Source organism: Adiantum capillus-veneris, chromosome 7, assembly GCF_014529385.1.
Source record: "Adiantum capillus-veneris isolate H3 chromosome 7, ASM1452938v2, whole genome shotgun sequence".
NCBI classification, from domain to species: domain Eukaryota; kingdom Viridiplantae; phylum Streptophyta; class Polypodiopsida; order Polypodiales; family Pteridaceae; genus Adiantum; species Adiantum capillus-veneris.
The window spans coordinates 111,092,495-111,109,604 of NC_140937.1; the positions used below are offsets into that span (position 1 = coordinate 111,092,495).

Below are 17,110 nucleotides of genomic sequence, written 5' to 3' on the forward strand. Positions count from 1 at the left end.
ACATACCCTTGACCTTGTGGAGCATTCTAATCAACAAAAGATACAGACAAGGGTGGCCGTGAACTCTCGCCAGGCTCGAACACTCAAGGAGGAACAACATGTCTGTCCTCTGAAGAGGAACCCTCTTCCCTGGCTTCATTTGTCATGTCAACCATAGCGTGATTCCAAGTTCCTGTGCTGTGTCTTCGTCGCAAACCAACCAAGGCTCACTCTTTAAGAAAAAAGTGATTCGGTCCCAGCAACGGAACGATGAAACCGGCCCGTAGGGCGGTACACTTTAGCTTTCACCCGATTCTTTACTTGAAATCTTTACTTTAACTTTATGACACAGAGGAACTTCACGAATAGATCTATGACTGGAATTAACACTTAAAACAAACCACGGCCTGATAGCTAGAGCGCTACCAAGCAGACAGCGACACCTTGTAGGCCCCAAAGATTGGCGCCCCTTTCGGTATTTCTTTATTCTTATAAAACTTGGGAGAAAACCTGCAAGTTCCTACGAGCTGTCCCGCTTTTATCGAGTTGAAAATGGCCTACTCTAGCCCAATTCCGGCAACATAACCGTAGTAGGAGGCTTCACAGACAAAATCCCCATGCCAAAGGTGACTTTCCCGGCGCATACGGACATGTTCCCAAACCTGGCGAGAATCTGCAGCACACTAAATTCTCTATTTTCTGCCCTGGAAATGCACCAGATCACCTGTACATTGATCCCAACGCTTCCCCGAAGCTCCTGGGGAGTATTAGGGATCAATTAGGTCCAAAATCCTAAACCTGCAAAAATACACAAAGATCAGTACCTCAGTACCCAGTAGTACCCATCAATAGCATCAGTACCCATTAGCAACAGCATCTCAACATTTAGACATTGTATCACCATTGTGAAAGAATAAAGAAAGTACTTGCTCTGGCAACAAAGCAAGGAGGCCCTTGAGGGTTTGATACTCGACATTCGGTGTCGTCTCTCTCTCTCTCTCTCTCTCTCTCTTCGGTTCAGTTCTTTCAAGTGAAGTGAAGTGTCCCTTGTGTTTGTGTGGATTACTAGATCTGAGCTAAATCCATAAACACTTCCATTGCACCTGACATTGGTATCAAAGCTCTGTGCGTGCTTCGGCTTTGCAAACTCAAGGGAAGAACCACCAAGAACCTCAAGAACCCAAGCAAAACAAAAACCCAAAGAACCTCTCCCATTTTTTTTCCTTAGAACAGCTTCACGTCCCTACCCCAAACTCATTAGCCTCTCAGCACCCTCAGTATCAAGCATCCAGTACCAGCTCCCATCTTCATTGCCATATCTTTGAAGGAAGATCGACATCGGATACACGAGAACCTAGATCTACTTGCCTCGTATGCGGATATGGAAGGAGTGGGAGACAGGATCCCTAACCTCTTCAGCATTCGCATTCGCATTTGCATGTAGCGTGCATCCACTTCCGTCGACAAGAAACCCTTGGATACCTCCAAGCACCCTTACTTTTCACGACAAGACTATTCGAGTGGTCGTACTTTCTCGCAAGGCAAAGTAATCGCGAAGGCTGGTATTCTGCGACAATAGTAAGGCTACCCGGTAACTCGTGTTGTCAGTGTTAACATTGCACCAGACCTACAACCGAAGTATCCACCAATTTGTAGGAGTTTCCATTGGCTTGTGCATCCACATGTATCAGAAGAGTCAGCATCAATAGAAAAGTATCCCAAGATAGAAGTTCGGCAGTTGTGTCTCACCATCAACAAGAGGGAGGGGGGGGGGGGGGGGGGGGATGTTATGTGCGCACTTCACTTGCGCTACATGGACATGCTTCAGATACAATCTAGCATGAGTCATTAGCTTAGGACCTAGCAGGCACCTTTGTGAGCCTCTAGAAGGACGTGCATGTCCAGGTCGATCATAGTTGCATACCCTCTCATGCACAGGACAACATTTTAGAATATAGGCATTTTACCGTGTGTGAACCGCCTCTTAAGCCATTTTATTAATAAGTGACTTTTCATTTACCCTTGTTAGAATGTAGGTATGGCAAACGGCTAAAGGACCTATAAAAGAAATCCCTTGGGCGCTAGTGGAAGACAGAAGAGGCAGCAGCAACAGAGGAACCTGCAGACTTGGGGATTGCAAGCCAGCACCTAGCATTTTCAGCCGTCTTCTCCATCGCGTTTTCAGCCTTGATGATCAGTTCAGCCAAGACAGCCAACGTTTTTTGCCTTTTCCGGCTTCCCGCCGCAGCAGCCCCAGCAGATCAGCCCTTCCCTCGTCACAATCGGTCGTCCCATCGCGGCCAAGTCGACGGAATAGTTTTCAGCATTCAGCCATAGACCCATCATCGTCGTCGTCGTCATCATCATTGTCGTCGACACAGTACCCCAGCACCTAGTACCCCTTGTGCCTTGGCTCACCTCGTCTATAAAGACCACGGGAGTAGACTCGAGGGATCTACGGCGGCGCACACTATCGGCACAGCGGGGGGGCTTGGGACCGTCCGATCAACGCAGTAGGGCGTAGCAAGCTTTTATGCATTTGGAGTCGCATTACACGCAACGATGCGCGATAGGTGGGTTGGATAGGGTGTTAGTGTGTGGAGCACGAGGTCAAGGGTTCAAGAGAGATCCACGACGGCTAGGAGCCTGATTTTTTTACTTCGTGAAGAAGCGATCGACAGCAGATTAAACCAGGGCCGTTGATCCCATAACTTTTGCCCGTGGTCTTTATAGACGAGGCTTGGCTCGGCATAAGGATCCACAGAACCTCGTCGTCGACATTATCATCATCGACATAGACCCATCAAGAACCTCGTCGTCGCCGTTATCCTCGTCGACATAGACCCTATTAGTACCTTGCCATTGACATCGTTGTCGTCGACATAGACTCCATCAGTACCTCGTAGTCAACATAGACCCATCAGTACCTCGTAGTCGACATAGACCCCTCAGTACCTCGTCGTCGACATCCTCATCCTCAACACAAACCCATCAATACCTTGTCATCGACATCATCATCCTCGACACAAACCCATCAGTACCTCGTCGTAGACATCATCGTCATCAACACAGACCCAGTAGTACCCCGTCATCGTCGACATAGAACCATCAATACCTCAGTACCAAGTAGTACCGATCAGTAGCATCGTTACCCATTAGCATCAGCATCTCAACATTTAGACATTGTATCACCATTGTGCAAGAATAAAGAAAATACTTGCTCTGGCAACTGAGCAAGGGGGCCCTTGAGGGTTTGGGACCCGACATTCAGTGTCATCTCTTCTCTATCTCTCTTGTGTCTCTCTCTTTCTTTCAGTTCAATTCAATTCTTTCAAGTGAAGTAAAGTGTCCCTTGTGTTTGTGTGGAGTACTAGATCCGAGCTAAATCCATAAACACTTCCGCTGCACCTAGCAGTAGCATTGCTGGATTGTTTCAGATTTCCCATACAGAGTTATGCTGTCGCGCCGTCCCGCAAGGGGAGCATGCATGTAGCTTTTGGATCCAGAGGGGAAACCATTTCACTTCCAACCTACTTTAAAGAGAAGTGTTTGGACAGCAATAGGATCTTCTTCGACACTTCTCTAGCAAGTTTCTATGGCTGGGTTTTCTTCGAGGAGTTGGATTGGCAGATTTGTTGTGCATTTTGCAAACGCACATCTTTCTTGGAATTGTCGACGGAGCTACCTATCTGATGGGTAGCAGGTTGATGATCCAGTTGCACTTTTTGTACCAAATTGTGGATTATGGATGACAGAGGGGGATCTCTTTCCTTCTAGAAGTAAAGAATGTTCTTTGACTTTCTCTTTTCCATCCAAAGATGGAAGTTCTAGTTCTGGCTTCAGTAGTCTCTTGTTCATCTGGTATGCAAAAGATCAGATGCATGCTCTATGTCCTATCTCTTTCTACCTCAGTGATCTCTCTTCTCCACAGGTGCCTTGTTCATGTATGTGGCATTGCAAGTGTTCTAGATCGGAATCCAGGTGTCCACCCGGTTGCACGCCAGTGCTTGTCTTCATTGCATCTTCCGCTGCCTATTCTGACACCATCCTGGCCAAATTCAAATATTCTCAATGCATTTAGCATGACAATGGAAACCCATCCTCCCCCAGATGCCCAATCTTTGGACGCGATCATCCATACAAATCCATGTGGGGAGCCATTGTTCGTAAACATTTACAATGTACATTCATTATTCATGCAAAATATATGTTTACTATCTTCATTTAAGCGGTCCCACCCTTGTAACCAAGGATTTACTCTGGTATCTTCTTGTTGGCAACATTCTTCACATCCATTTGCATTTCCTTGTTTTGATGTGTCGAAATGATATGAGCTTACAAGTTTCCACACTCCAAAGGATTCCAATGGGATTCAGCTACAACAATGTAAGAGACAGAACACCTCTGCAGGCTCAGGAGTGGTAGCACTTTTCTTTAGACAAGAGCTACATGAGCACACAAGGCTTGTTGCATGGATCTACAGGGCCTGTATATCAAAGGATGCGCCGAACAGCTGGGACAGGGAACGTGGACAGGGCTTAGAGGGTAGTCGTGTTTTCACAAGAGCGGTTCAAAACAAGGGAGGACAGTACAACAGGAAGTCCACAAATTGGCGTCCCCTTTTACTATGCTAGAGGCTCAATACACATGAATTGAGCTGAACAAATGTCATATACATAGCTTTATGTTACTTTGCTCTGCAGGGATCAAAATATGCAAAGGGAGGGAGAGATTAAGAGCATGATAGTAGTGAGCAGGAAGAGGAAGAGGCTCAATCAACGAGGCACAGTCACCATAGGGGAGTTCGACATACAGGGTTCTACCCCCACCTAGATGGCATCATCTCTACCCCCCGCACCCCTTTTAACTCAGCCAATTTTGAAAGCGTTGGGAAAGGCAGCCCTCTACCCCGCCTTCCAAGCAAGAAGACAAGTGCTCCATGCACTTGCAAATGCTGCGAACAAGCAACTGATCGGCTGAGGAAAGCTTTACCCCCCTGCCCTGGCGTGCGAAACTGCTCATCTTGAGCCTATCATCCAGTATACAAGACTAGGAGAGGTCCTGCTCATGGGGGATTTCACTGCACAGACGCATTGCAAACAGTGCGACATATATGTTTTTGATAATCAAATGAGGATGCACACACACTGGAGGCCGAAAACACGGGGACCAAGTAGCAATAACAGGGGATATGAACGGCATCTACTACAGTTACCATCGCCTTCCTTGCTTAAACACATCTTAAAATATCTTGTGCTGTGGACATTTGGTTGGCTCTTCTGCTAGAAGCACTGAAGACCATGTGCCACCACCTCAGACATGACCGGCTGTCATTTGTGACAGGAGCCTAATAGATGATAGTTTAAGAATATTTTACTGGTTTTAATTGCAGGAATTAGGATCAAGATTATGGTCATAAAGGGTGATACAAAAACGAGGCCAGTCCAGGTGTGCGACTCAATCACATTTCCAAGGAGGAGCTTGGGCAGCAAAGGGCGAGTTTTACCCCCTCACGCAAGTAACACATAGACACCATGATTTGGACCTGTGCATTGGACATTCCCTTCTCCTCTGTTCGTCTTGAAACTAGCAACCAGTGAAAGATCAGTCCCAAATATTCTCCACACAACCCCTGTTCAATCAGAAAGCCTTATTCACAATCCCAATCATGCAACTCCTAGAATCCTCGAGAGGAAACATAGAGAACGTATCCAGTATATTATCCACAAGCAAACACAAACTGAAGCCTTTGATAACCTGAATAAAAAAGACTAACTTCTTACCAACAAATGCCCTTTTAGTAGGCCGCTTCCAAAAGCAAAAACCCCTTTCTTGTTGTCCTTCAATATGGTAGAGCATGGACCCTGCTGTGAAAGTCCTTGGGATGTATAAGAATCATGCACATACTTTATCTCGAGTGGTTGGAGTAGCCAAACAAGCAGCAACTCGTTTACACGCACAATAAACTGTTGCTTGAGTTTCACCGGGGTGCTTGGATCTACTGAAGTCCATCCTAATTGAAAATGCCTGCACTCAGGAGTGGCTAATGAGAATCGTTCATTCCAAGCAGCATCTACTATAAAAGCTCACATAAAGATGCCTCTGAAAAAGGTTCAGTGAGCTAAAAAGAGTAAATCAAATCTCTGTGACATTGTGTTATCTTGAAATTAAGTGGTCTTCCAAATTTTTGTTTTTTTCCATAGAGCGAAATCGGTTGCCTGTCTGACCATTAACAAACACAAGCTGAAAAGGAAATCGTTGATATGTCCACTCTTGTGTGAGGATTTCAACATATGGATCATCTAACTACCATACCTCCAACTTTCAAGGCTCTTCTTGGCTCTCAAAAAAGTTGCTTCTCCTGCTCCAAGATGGACACGAGAATTGCTAATGAAATAGCCATCTGTTTTCAGCTCTTCTTTGAGGTCCTCCGTTAAAGGCTCATTTTGTGTGACCCCCAAATATTTATCATCCACATTGAACTCCCCTGGGCTGGACACAGCAACAACACATCCAAAACTTTGTTTCAGAGTACACAAAAAGAAACTAGATTTGAAGGTGCTTGGAAAAAAGGATAATGCTTGAAATGATCTTACTTATGGGTGTTATGTACCAAAACCAATTCTTGTGACTTGTTCCTTGTAGACTCCCTTGGAGCACACAACAATCTAACAAACAAAATCCTACATGAGCTACTTTGTGTTTTTACGCTTGGGATCGTAGTTGGAACCATATCGTATAGTTAACTGAACCATGCCGATAAGGAGAAAACAAATCATACCCATATGACATATTATATCATACTTGGTCGAAATTGGCGAGTTAATGAGGTTGAAGCGTAAACAGTTCAATACTTCTATGGTGCTTTGAGTGCTCCATATGTATAAGTGTCTGTGTTTTTCCAAATAAAATTAGGGTCATGTATTGTAACCTGCAACGGAAGTGATTTGTGGTGATAACTCTGAATGAGTGCTCAGTATGTACACAAGGTTCCTTTTACTTTCATGAGAGAGTTGTGCAATAGACTAGTGAAAGAACAGAGAGATACTGTGAGTGAAGGTTCTGCAAGTGAGAAAGAGAAAGAAGACTTAACACCGGATGAGTTCCCAAACCCCCCTCCAAGGGCCCCCCTATCGCTAGAGAGGTATGTTCTTTAGATTGCTCAAATGCTGATACAATGGTCCTACATGCCAAGATGCTAATGGGATCTGGCTATGGATGCTTGGATCTACAAGTATAGGGCTAAAAATGCAAACATTAGTGGAATTGGTACAAGACATGAAAAATGACGAGGTATAGGTTGATCTTCTATGGCCCATGTCAAGGGTGTTGTTTGTAACGAGAGGGCACCACATGCCAACTTAAAAGAACAGACTGGAACAGACTTTTGGTACTTCAAAACAACTGAAAACACACACATAGAATCCAACCGAGAGACACAGAGAGGCGGAGTTCGTCGTAGATGCTTCTCTGCGTAACAACAAAGTAGACCACCATGTCTGTGCAGTCCCTTTCAAGTAAGAGGCCGCCATTCGCACCTTGGAGGGTTCTATGAACCTACCTCCAAGAAGGCAACGTCAAACTATTGTACAAACTCAAGGGCTCGATGGGTGTTCTAGTAGCTTGAAAACGTCTCAAACCTGACGGCTTGACCCCCTTCCTTGAACTCCTTGGTCTTCTTTGTAACAAACTTGGACACCCCAAGTCAAGATTCTGTCGCGATACAACAGAGATTAACTTTCAAAACACTTCACAAATTTAACAATTGACATGGCCCAGCATAGTTCCGCGCCAAGAGAGATTGGAACCAAAGATAGGCGTCCCTTTCGGTATTTCTTTTATATTAATCTTTGAGCAAAGTACAACTGTTAAATTTGTGAAGTGTTTTGAAGTGAATCTCTGCTGTGTTGTGACAGAATCTTGACTTGAGGTGTCCAAGTTTGTTACAATGGTATCAAAGCAAAGTACAACTGCTCGAGGAATCGCTCTCAGACTCTGCGTCCAGATGCTCTGAGAAGTGAGCCCCCTTCAGTCACTTATAAAGGTTTGAAGGGTTGCTAAGAGCAGAGCCCCAAAAGCATTAAACTCAAAAGCAATGAGCTCCAAAAGCATCTTGGCTAACATATGTCAGCAAAAGCAGCCAGCGCTAATTGCGGAAATCCGTGCAACAAGGCCACGTCAACAACCAGCGTAAAACGCAGAAAATCCATACGCTACCACGTCAGCCAGTCAGCTCGTTTTCTGAGCGTCTGTACAATCAACTGTGTTTGAGTTGCACTGCCACGTATCAATTTGTGACATACCCCTCTCTTGAAAGAATTGTAATTGCCATAAAAAGACGGAGGCCATAAATTGTCTTAGTAGACACTGACTGTTAGTACCGACGCACTACACACAACACATCTAGCACTTGTACAAAGACGACAATCACATCACAGGACATCACTCGACATCACAGAACATCACATGACAAATCACAGAAAAACTCATTCCAAATTTCAGACCATGACTACCAGCAACGTATTTAGTAATCAAAAGAAGACATCATTTATCTATTCTTTAATCTGGAAAGGGCCATAATACCTCATTCTAAGCTTTGGAAAAAGCCGCTCCTTTCCCTTCCGTTTCCTTAGGCGTGCCTTCTCAAAACGTAAGAGCACCCAATCGTCTTCCTTTAATTTCAAATCTCGTCGATGTCGATCTGCTGCCTTCTTATGTCGTTCTTGAGATTTCTCTAAAGCCTCTCGGACCTTGGCAAAAGCAGTGTCCAAGTCCCTCGTCAACTGGTCGGCTTCAAAAATCTTATCTTTAGTGCTGAGGAAGGGTGGAACATTCGGAGCACCTTCAACTATCTCAAATGGCGCCTTCCCCAACGAACAGTGAACCGTGTTGTTGTAGGCAAATTCCACCAAAGGTTAAAAAATTCCCGTTGAGTCTTCTTATCAAAGATGTAAGACTTCAATAAATCCAGAACAACTTAATTTGCAATCTCATCTGTTTGCAGGTGGAATGATAATGAGAACTGCAAGCACGTGCCAATGTTCTCCCAAATAGCCCTCCAAAACAAACTCGTGAACCGGGGATTCTGTCAGAGACTATTGTCTCAGGCATGCCATGTAATCGAAATATCTATACAATGAACAGTCTCAATAAATGGTCCGGCTTGACTGTTTTCTTCACTGGAACGAAGCTTGCTTGCTTGCTGAATTTGTCAATGACAGTCCAAATGCCATCATGCCCACTCTGTGTCTTTGGTAGATCAAAGATGAAATACATTGCAATACTTTCCCAGGAGCGGGTGGGAATGGGTAAAGGCTGTAGTAATCCCTGTGCCTTATGCCTGTCAAACTTGACCTTCTGGCATACTAAACAACTACAAACAAAGTCGTCCACATCCTTCTTGAGTCTCAGCCAAAAGAAATAACGCTCCACACCTTTCAAGGTGGTGCAAGGTGGTGTCAAAGCCGCAGTGACCCGTAAAAGGTGGACAATGGCACTCAGTCAAAACCTTTTCCATCAATGGCTGTGTAACACACAACATCATTTTCTTCGTCAAGTAGCCATCCCGTATGGAATATCCTGCCACTATGTCCCCATTTTGTACCCGAGTGAAAACATTGGAAAAATCCGAATCAGTGGCATACTAATTAACCATATCCTCGAAGCTTCTACAATGGATCGCGAAAATAGCCAAGACGAGGGACTTCCGAGACAATGCATCTGCCACTAAGTTTTTATGTCCCAGAACATGGACAATCTGGAAGTGAAACTGTGACAAGATGTTAGCCCACCGCATCTGCTTTTCCGAAAGCTGCTTCTGTGACAAGAAGTAGCGTAAACTCTGATGATCAGTAAAGACCGTGAAATCAGCTCCGAGTAGGTAATGCCACCACTAAGTAAAAGCATGGATAATTGCCAATAGCTCTTTCTCATAAATTTGTGCTACCAATTCTGGCCTTGAAAACATTCTGCTTTCATTAGCAATCACATGGCCTTCTTGCATTAAGACCGCTCCCAAACTACGACCACAAGCATCACAATAAACTTCGAATGGCTTTTGCAAGTCTGGCAAAGCCAACTCTCGTCCAGTAGTCAATTTTTCCTTAAGTGTCTGAAAGGCATTCACCTTTGTGTCGGTCCCCATGAGAAAGGGACTCCTTTCTGAGTCAATATGTGCAAAGGGGAAGCTAGCTCTGCAAACTTCCAAATGAACCGCCGGTAGTGAGAACACAAGCCCAAAAAGCTTCTAACTATTATTATAAAGTTGTGAAGCATTTTAAGTGATTCTCCCTAGTGTCGCAACAGATTCTAGACTTGGGGTGTCCAAGTTTGTTACATCGTGCTTATCTGGTCACTGTCAGAAGAGGACGAGCTCTCCTCCTCTGAACTGCTAGATGGCCTTCCATGTCTTCTAGACTTTTTCATGAATGTGCTTCTCTTGCTTTTTCTCTACTTCTTCCACCTTTTCTCATCCTCTCCTGAACTAGAGGATGACGAATTGTCTGAAGACGAAGAAAAATCTAAGTCATCCCCAAAACGAGCACGCTTCTTGGATCTGCTTGCCACCTCGAAACTCGACTTCTAGAACAAATAACCGGGGAAATCCACCGATTTCCTCTTCTTTCGAGAGTGCTTCAAGCCTTTCATTATCTGGTTCAGCTTATAGTCAACAGCTCTATCCAGCTCTTCTTGCGAGTATAGCTTCCGCTTTTCTACACTCGTCTGTCCTTTCAGCTTTCTCCCCGACCTGAGAGGAGAATCAATGGCCTCACACCATCGCAAGTGAATCTCATCGATTGGGTAATTCTTCAGGAGTTTCGCAACTCTCGAACTTTGGAGTACTTGGTCAATCTTTTCACACATGTCAACCTGCATTTAACGCCTCTACTCCGCTGCCGCAAACTTCTCCGCCGAAAATTTGCCCAAATCTTCATTCTTTTCTTCGGTTTACGTGCCGGATTTCAACTTTTCTTTGCCTTCCCGCTAATAGGTGTTACCTCCGTCAGATTCTCCACAAGAACCACCCATGTAATCTGGGGTTCTTTTAAGGCTTATGCCCTTTAAGACAGAGCGACGAAGACGGGAGCGCATCCCATGCACGATGGACGAAGGGTGGGAGTGACTAATAAGCATGGGGTCAGGACAAGAAGATTCTTTCACAAAAAAAACTGTGCGCTGCAAAAAAAGGATTAAATCCTCCGTAGAAGAAAAATCTTTCTAAGCTCTGATACCATTCTTTTACAGGCTTGGACACTCCGAGCGTGAAATCAATAGCAACACACGAACAGAAACTTCAAAGTCACTGAACTTTAATAAAGAGAGAGAGAGAGACAACATGCCCCAGCCCGGCGTAGTTCTGTGCCCAGAGGTATTGGCCCCAAAGTCTGGCGCCCCTTTCGGTATTTATTTTTATATTAATGCTTGAGCAAAGTACAAAGTCCGCGGGCCTCTCTGCTCAGTGCTCCCATGCAGCTGAGAGGGAAGAGAGACCGTAGTTACAATTTATAGGCCCATGGCCTTCTAAAAGCAGTACATGAAAAGCTTCAGGTTCTAAAAGCATCTCAGGCCCAAAAGCTAGCACTCTAGGCAGCCAACGTAAATCACGAAAATCCGTATACAATGCCACAACAGCAACGAATGCGTTTTGCAGGCGTTCGTACAGCTTGCCACGTCAGCAATCCTCTACAACTTTCGGGATGCATGGAGCAATCCTCTACAACTTTCGGGTCGTCCATACATCTCTGCCACGTCAACACTCTTTACGCATTTAAAATTAATGCCTTGTGTTCCCTGGGAACCATCAAAAGGGAGCCATATCTATCAGTTTCCATTTAATCTCATCTTGGTAGATATGCCACGTCATCATTTTGTGACAGACATGCAGACTTCACATTGTGAAATTTTCGTCGGCGTTATGACCAATTGATATTGTGCTAATTCTTTCTATCTTTTGTGGTGCACATGCCCTATCAACTACCTCATTTTTGTGCTAATTTTTTCGATTTGATGCTTCTTCAAGTGCTAGGCTTCATTATGGCTGACTCTGCCCGTGATCTTCGGAGTCATGACAAAAACTCAGTACGCTGAACTTTGTGTTGATGTATGCTCATGTGTGCAGTGTGTTGTGTTTGGAAGCATATGTTAATACCTAGTTCTACACCCACTACTGGGCACTGACGACGGGATGTCGAGGTATTTAGTCAATAGTATGCATGATGGAGCTGACGGTTATATTGTCTTGTGGGTGACTACCATGGGTCTATACCTTGCACTTTCCTATTAAGGGTGAATCTAGGCCTATCCTGGATTCATCTAGGTATATATGTCACAAGTTGGTGAAGTGGCACATGACTGAAGAACTAACCAACCGACAAAAGATGACCGAGGGGCCTAAAACCTCAAACTGAAGATAAAAGGGGTAGGGATTAAATCCCGACCCTGACCAACTTGCAGATCCCGGCCGAGGGGCCTAAAACCAAGAAGAAGACTCAAGTTCCATAGTGACATAAAAACACGTTCCAACCCTTTGAAACGGCGAAACATTTCGACGAAACGAGTTGATTTTTTTTTCCCCCCCCACTTTTGACCAGTTGATCTTAAACCAACCGTTTGAAGATTTTTAAACCATGTACAAGGGCAGCCTCAAAAAATCGATAGATTTTTTACCCCTCATGCACATCTAGATTATGTATATTCAATGTCTATAAGTGAATTTGTATGTATATTCAACGTATAATTATGGGTACATATGAAACCTAAGTTTTTCTTTCTTTGAGCTCCGAAACGAAACATTTCAGAAACATTGAAACCCGAAATGCACAAAACCCCGAAACATTTCATGTCACACTGGACTCAACTCAAAAACTTATGTAAAGCTCATGTGGCAGCACTGTATAGAAAATCCTACGTTTCATGCTAACAACAATACAAATTCGTGGTTAAAGTTTAGGAAAATTTTCACGTCAACTTGATATCAGATGAATATGAAAGAGATGTCATCACGGCTTGGCATCACTTGAAAATAATTAAGAAAGATACATTGGATGACTACTACCACAGGTTTTGAGATACTTATCTGCCAGTATCTTCCTCTCGGAAGATTACTTTGAGAAACCACATTGAGCAGTTTTGTTGTGGATTACCAACAAAGATTAACGATTATTGTCTAGACTTATGGGACATGCTAAGAAACAATTTGGAATGCATGTCGGCTCATTGACTTATCCGACAGACAGGATAGTATCGACCTCAACAAGGAAAGAGTCTGCCAGTGAAGAGAATGAATCAAGGGAACCAGATGACAGCTCATCACAGGATTCTGGAAGTCAGATGAGGTTCCGCTGTAAGGTTACTGTGTAAGCAACACTTGAAGGTAGCAATCCAAATGATCAAGAGTGTAAAAAAACAACTGCACTCCAAGCTAAGTGTGATTCCTGATGTAGTCGCCGGATGCCTGATCCCCCGCATCTCGCGGGTAAACTCTCCAAGAGAGTCCAAAGCACTGAAGTCCCACTCCAGTCTGTAGATCCAAGCAATGAACTTGTCCAAGAAGAGATCCAAGATCCTCTCCCTAAGTCCATGTAGATGCTCTTGTGTAAGCAAGTGATCTGACATGTCGAGCTCAATTGGTAAGTGTCTGTCCACTCAAGATGGTGGTGTCCTCTATGGAAACGTCGGAATCTTATATGCCATGAGAATGGCCATATCTCGTGTGAACTCCTCTAATGAGTGCATAGGTGTGTCCATAGTAAACCATAAGTCACCACCCCCTTTGGAGTGCGCAACCGCCGAATGATGGCTGGAATGAATGGATCTCCCAAGGATCGTACACCCGTAGATGGTCAAGGCGATGTCGACGACACCGTGTCCTGGAGCTATAACCGGCCCGTAGGGCGGTAGACTTTGGATTTCACCCGACAATTCCTTTAACAATACGACACAAAGGAACTTCACGAATAAGCTTGTGATTGGAATTCAACACTTCAAGACATTTCACGACTTGGTAGCTAGAGCGCTACCAAGCAGACAGCGACACCCTGTTGGCCCCAAAGACTGGCGCCCCGTTCGATATTTCTTTATTCTTATTAAACTTGAGAAAAACCTGTAAACTTCTACAAGCTTCCCACTTCTATTGGGCTGAAATTCCTCTAACCCGATTTTGGCAACATAACCACAGTAGAAGTCTCCACGGACAAAATCCCAAGTACACGGTGACTTTCCACACACTTTAGAGCACTTTACAAAACCTGGAGAGAAATTATAGCTCGCTGAATTCTCTGTTTTGGGCTCCGATCCGGGTGCCGATCACTTCTGTGGATAGCCCTCGAGCTCTCGCACCTAGAGGGTCACTTGCCCCTTGAATTATACGAGATTCCTCACGGGAAATCTCTCTAAATTGTCTTGTATAAGCACCCAATGCTTTCCCAAGGCTCCCCTGGCAAATAAACGATCCGAACGCTTCCACCTAACCCTCACCAAGCTGTCCAAACCTGTCCATGGCTTTAATTGCGTTTTTGACCCAATTTCGCCAAGATAACGGCGCAAAAATCCCTACAGGTCAAAGGTTCACGTGAAGGACACTTTCCTTTGCAGTATGGAAGCTTTCCAATGAGCTGCATGTCAATTTCAACATGCTGTCGTTTTTTGTTTTGCCACTGTTAGGTGCCTACTGCCATGTACACGCATCCCAAGGCCTTTTCGAGACTCCCCTAGCGATTCCCTGCAGTTTAGGTGCAAAACCCTAAACCTATAGAAAAACACAGCAGGCTGTAATTCTCTATTTTGAACCGTTTGGAGCGGAGCGAGCACGCCTACGCGTGTCTTAGGTGCTCCCACACGCAATGGGACAATTCCTTGTAAATCGGACGAGTTTTTACACGAGAAAACTCTCCATTTTCACATTCCTTCGCGATGGAACTGTGAGTACCTGAAGGGGATTAGCAATTAGCTAATCCAGTTCCTGTAGAGAAGGCTTTTGCCTTGGCAAACGCGCATAAAACCCCCAGAACTATACATGGTCATCTGAGAAGCCCAACTAGTAGGACATTACCATATGTGCAAAGGGGGGAGAGAGATACGTGAGAGCAAATCATCGTGCTACATAGAGCAAGGGAGAAGGCAAGCTTTCCATTAAAGCTGTGAGCACCTGCACCCACTACTCATACACACTATAGCACTTAATGAACAAAAATCAATACCCCAGCCTCAAATTGGGCGCCCCCTCTTGAGATGACCTTCTGGACAGAGAAAGTTGACCAGCAGGTTGCTCTCCTACTGCCATGTGTCCATTTTGCTCCTTTTGGTTTAATTCCTAGCACCCACCAACTTATAAAGTCCTAGCGAAAGGCTTAAATGACTTTAACTCAGCCTAGCCACTTCTTTACAAGTCAGATTCCAATGCCCATCGGCCCAACCATCTCGTGGCTGTCTGGCCTTGACTCCTGAGGGTGAAACTCTCGGCCAACAGATGTTTCACACTAGCCACGCAATGTCCGAGCATTTGTGATTTTAACAAGAGCGTCCCAAAAATTAAATAAAAATCAAGGGAAAGAAACCAGCAAATATATATAGTGGTTGTCACATTCTCGTGATAGCAGCAGTCATTGAGAAACCGCACGTACCACATCAGATGGTGTCCTGGCAGAAGGTAACTTCATCCTCTGTAAAAAAACACAAACCATGTGGCTGCTGTCCACCCAAAAACACAACTGCGAGGTGATGAAAACACTGCTATCGAGCGATTTTCTCGAGTCTTGAAATTAAACGTTTTCAACTTTTTGGAAGGTATAAGGACTATTTCATTGAAACTCTCGCTGATAGGCTACCTCTGAAGCGTCCAGAAGATCATCGCATTGATCGCATACAGGTAAGCTCTCCTCCTAATCATCTCCCTTACAAGGTAAGTCTTGCTCAGCAAGAGAAGATTTTGAAGCAAGTCAACAAGCTTTTGGAAAAACGTTTCATACGACCAAGCACTTCACTCTACTGCTCTCTGGTTCTATTGGTGTAGAAGGACGATGGCACGTTTCAAATAAGCATAGACTACCAATCTCTAAACAAGATCACCATCAAGAATCGCTTTCCGATCCCTCGGGTTGATAATATTCTTGATAAGTTGCAGGGAGCAAGCATCTTTAGTCGCATAGACTTAAAGAGTGGGTATCATTAGATACGACTTGCCCCTGAGGATTTCCATAAGGCTGCTTTTCACACTACCTTTGGAGTATATGAATTTTTGGTGTTGACCAATGCTACTGCCACATTCAATCGAATGATGGATCGAATCTTCAATCCACACCGAGCTTTTACACGAGATTTTTTTATGGCATATTCGTCTTTTCGAAGTCAGAGGAACATCGGAAGCACTTGGACATAGTGTTTTAGGAACTGCAAAAGCATGAGTTACATATAAATACAAAGAAAAGTGAGTTCTTTCTCACAGAGATACACTATCTCGGCCATATAGTCTCTCACAACCAAGTGAGTATGGATCCAACAAAGGTCCAAATGGTGGTACAAGACTCGCCAACTCCCCGGCACATGATATACGTAGCTTTTTGGGATTGTGTTCCTATTATCAACGATTCCTATTATCGGCAGAGGTTTATCCAAGGCTTTGCTCATGTAGCAAGAGCACTCCATGACCTAACAAGGAAGAAGATCCCATTTAAATGGGGATCGAGCTGACGCTACAGTCGCCCCAGCTCCCCCTCGCCATCGCTGCCCCCCCTTCTTGCGCTGCACGTAAACCAGCGCACTATCCAAGCCTGCTGCCCTCAGCCAGGTTCACCTGCGCTGCCCCCTACAGCCCCTCCCGCTCGCCCTCGCAGTTTTCTTGTCACGTGACACATCCAACCCTATGTGTCCGTGGACAAGCTACAACATGATCAGGGTTCAATTCAGTCAAGTCAGTCTAGAATAGAAAGTGATCTGGCACTTTTGTGAGTCTGTTCGCAGACCGTGCATGTCCAGACACTTGTAGATGCATATCCTCTGGTTGCACACAGCATGATCATCAAATTTCCATCAGAACCCATCAAGAGCATTTTTACAGTGCATACACCTATTTTCCCTATTGACCATTTTCACTTATTATTTTTAAGTGACTTTTATTGGAAACTAGGTAGGGCAA

General features: G+C 44.6%; 1 protein-coding gene across 1 annotated transcript in view; it reads right to left on the bottom strand.

Moving 5' to 3' along the window:
* The window catches only part of LOC147454426 (outer envelope protein), an 88,120-nt gene that overhangs the window by 38,641 nt on the left and 32,369 nt on the right, over positions 1-17,110 (bottom strand). Inside the window, exons 2-3 of the mRNA XM_086516394.1 lie at positions 6,295-6,471; positions 5,763-6,006 (exon numbers count right to left, since the gene is read on the bottom strand). Of these exons, the coding sequence (XP_086372520.1) occupies positions 5,763-6,006; positions 6,295-6,471 (421 nt within the window). The remainder of the gene's footprint in view (positions 1-5,762; positions 6,007-6,294; positions 6,472-17,110) is intronic.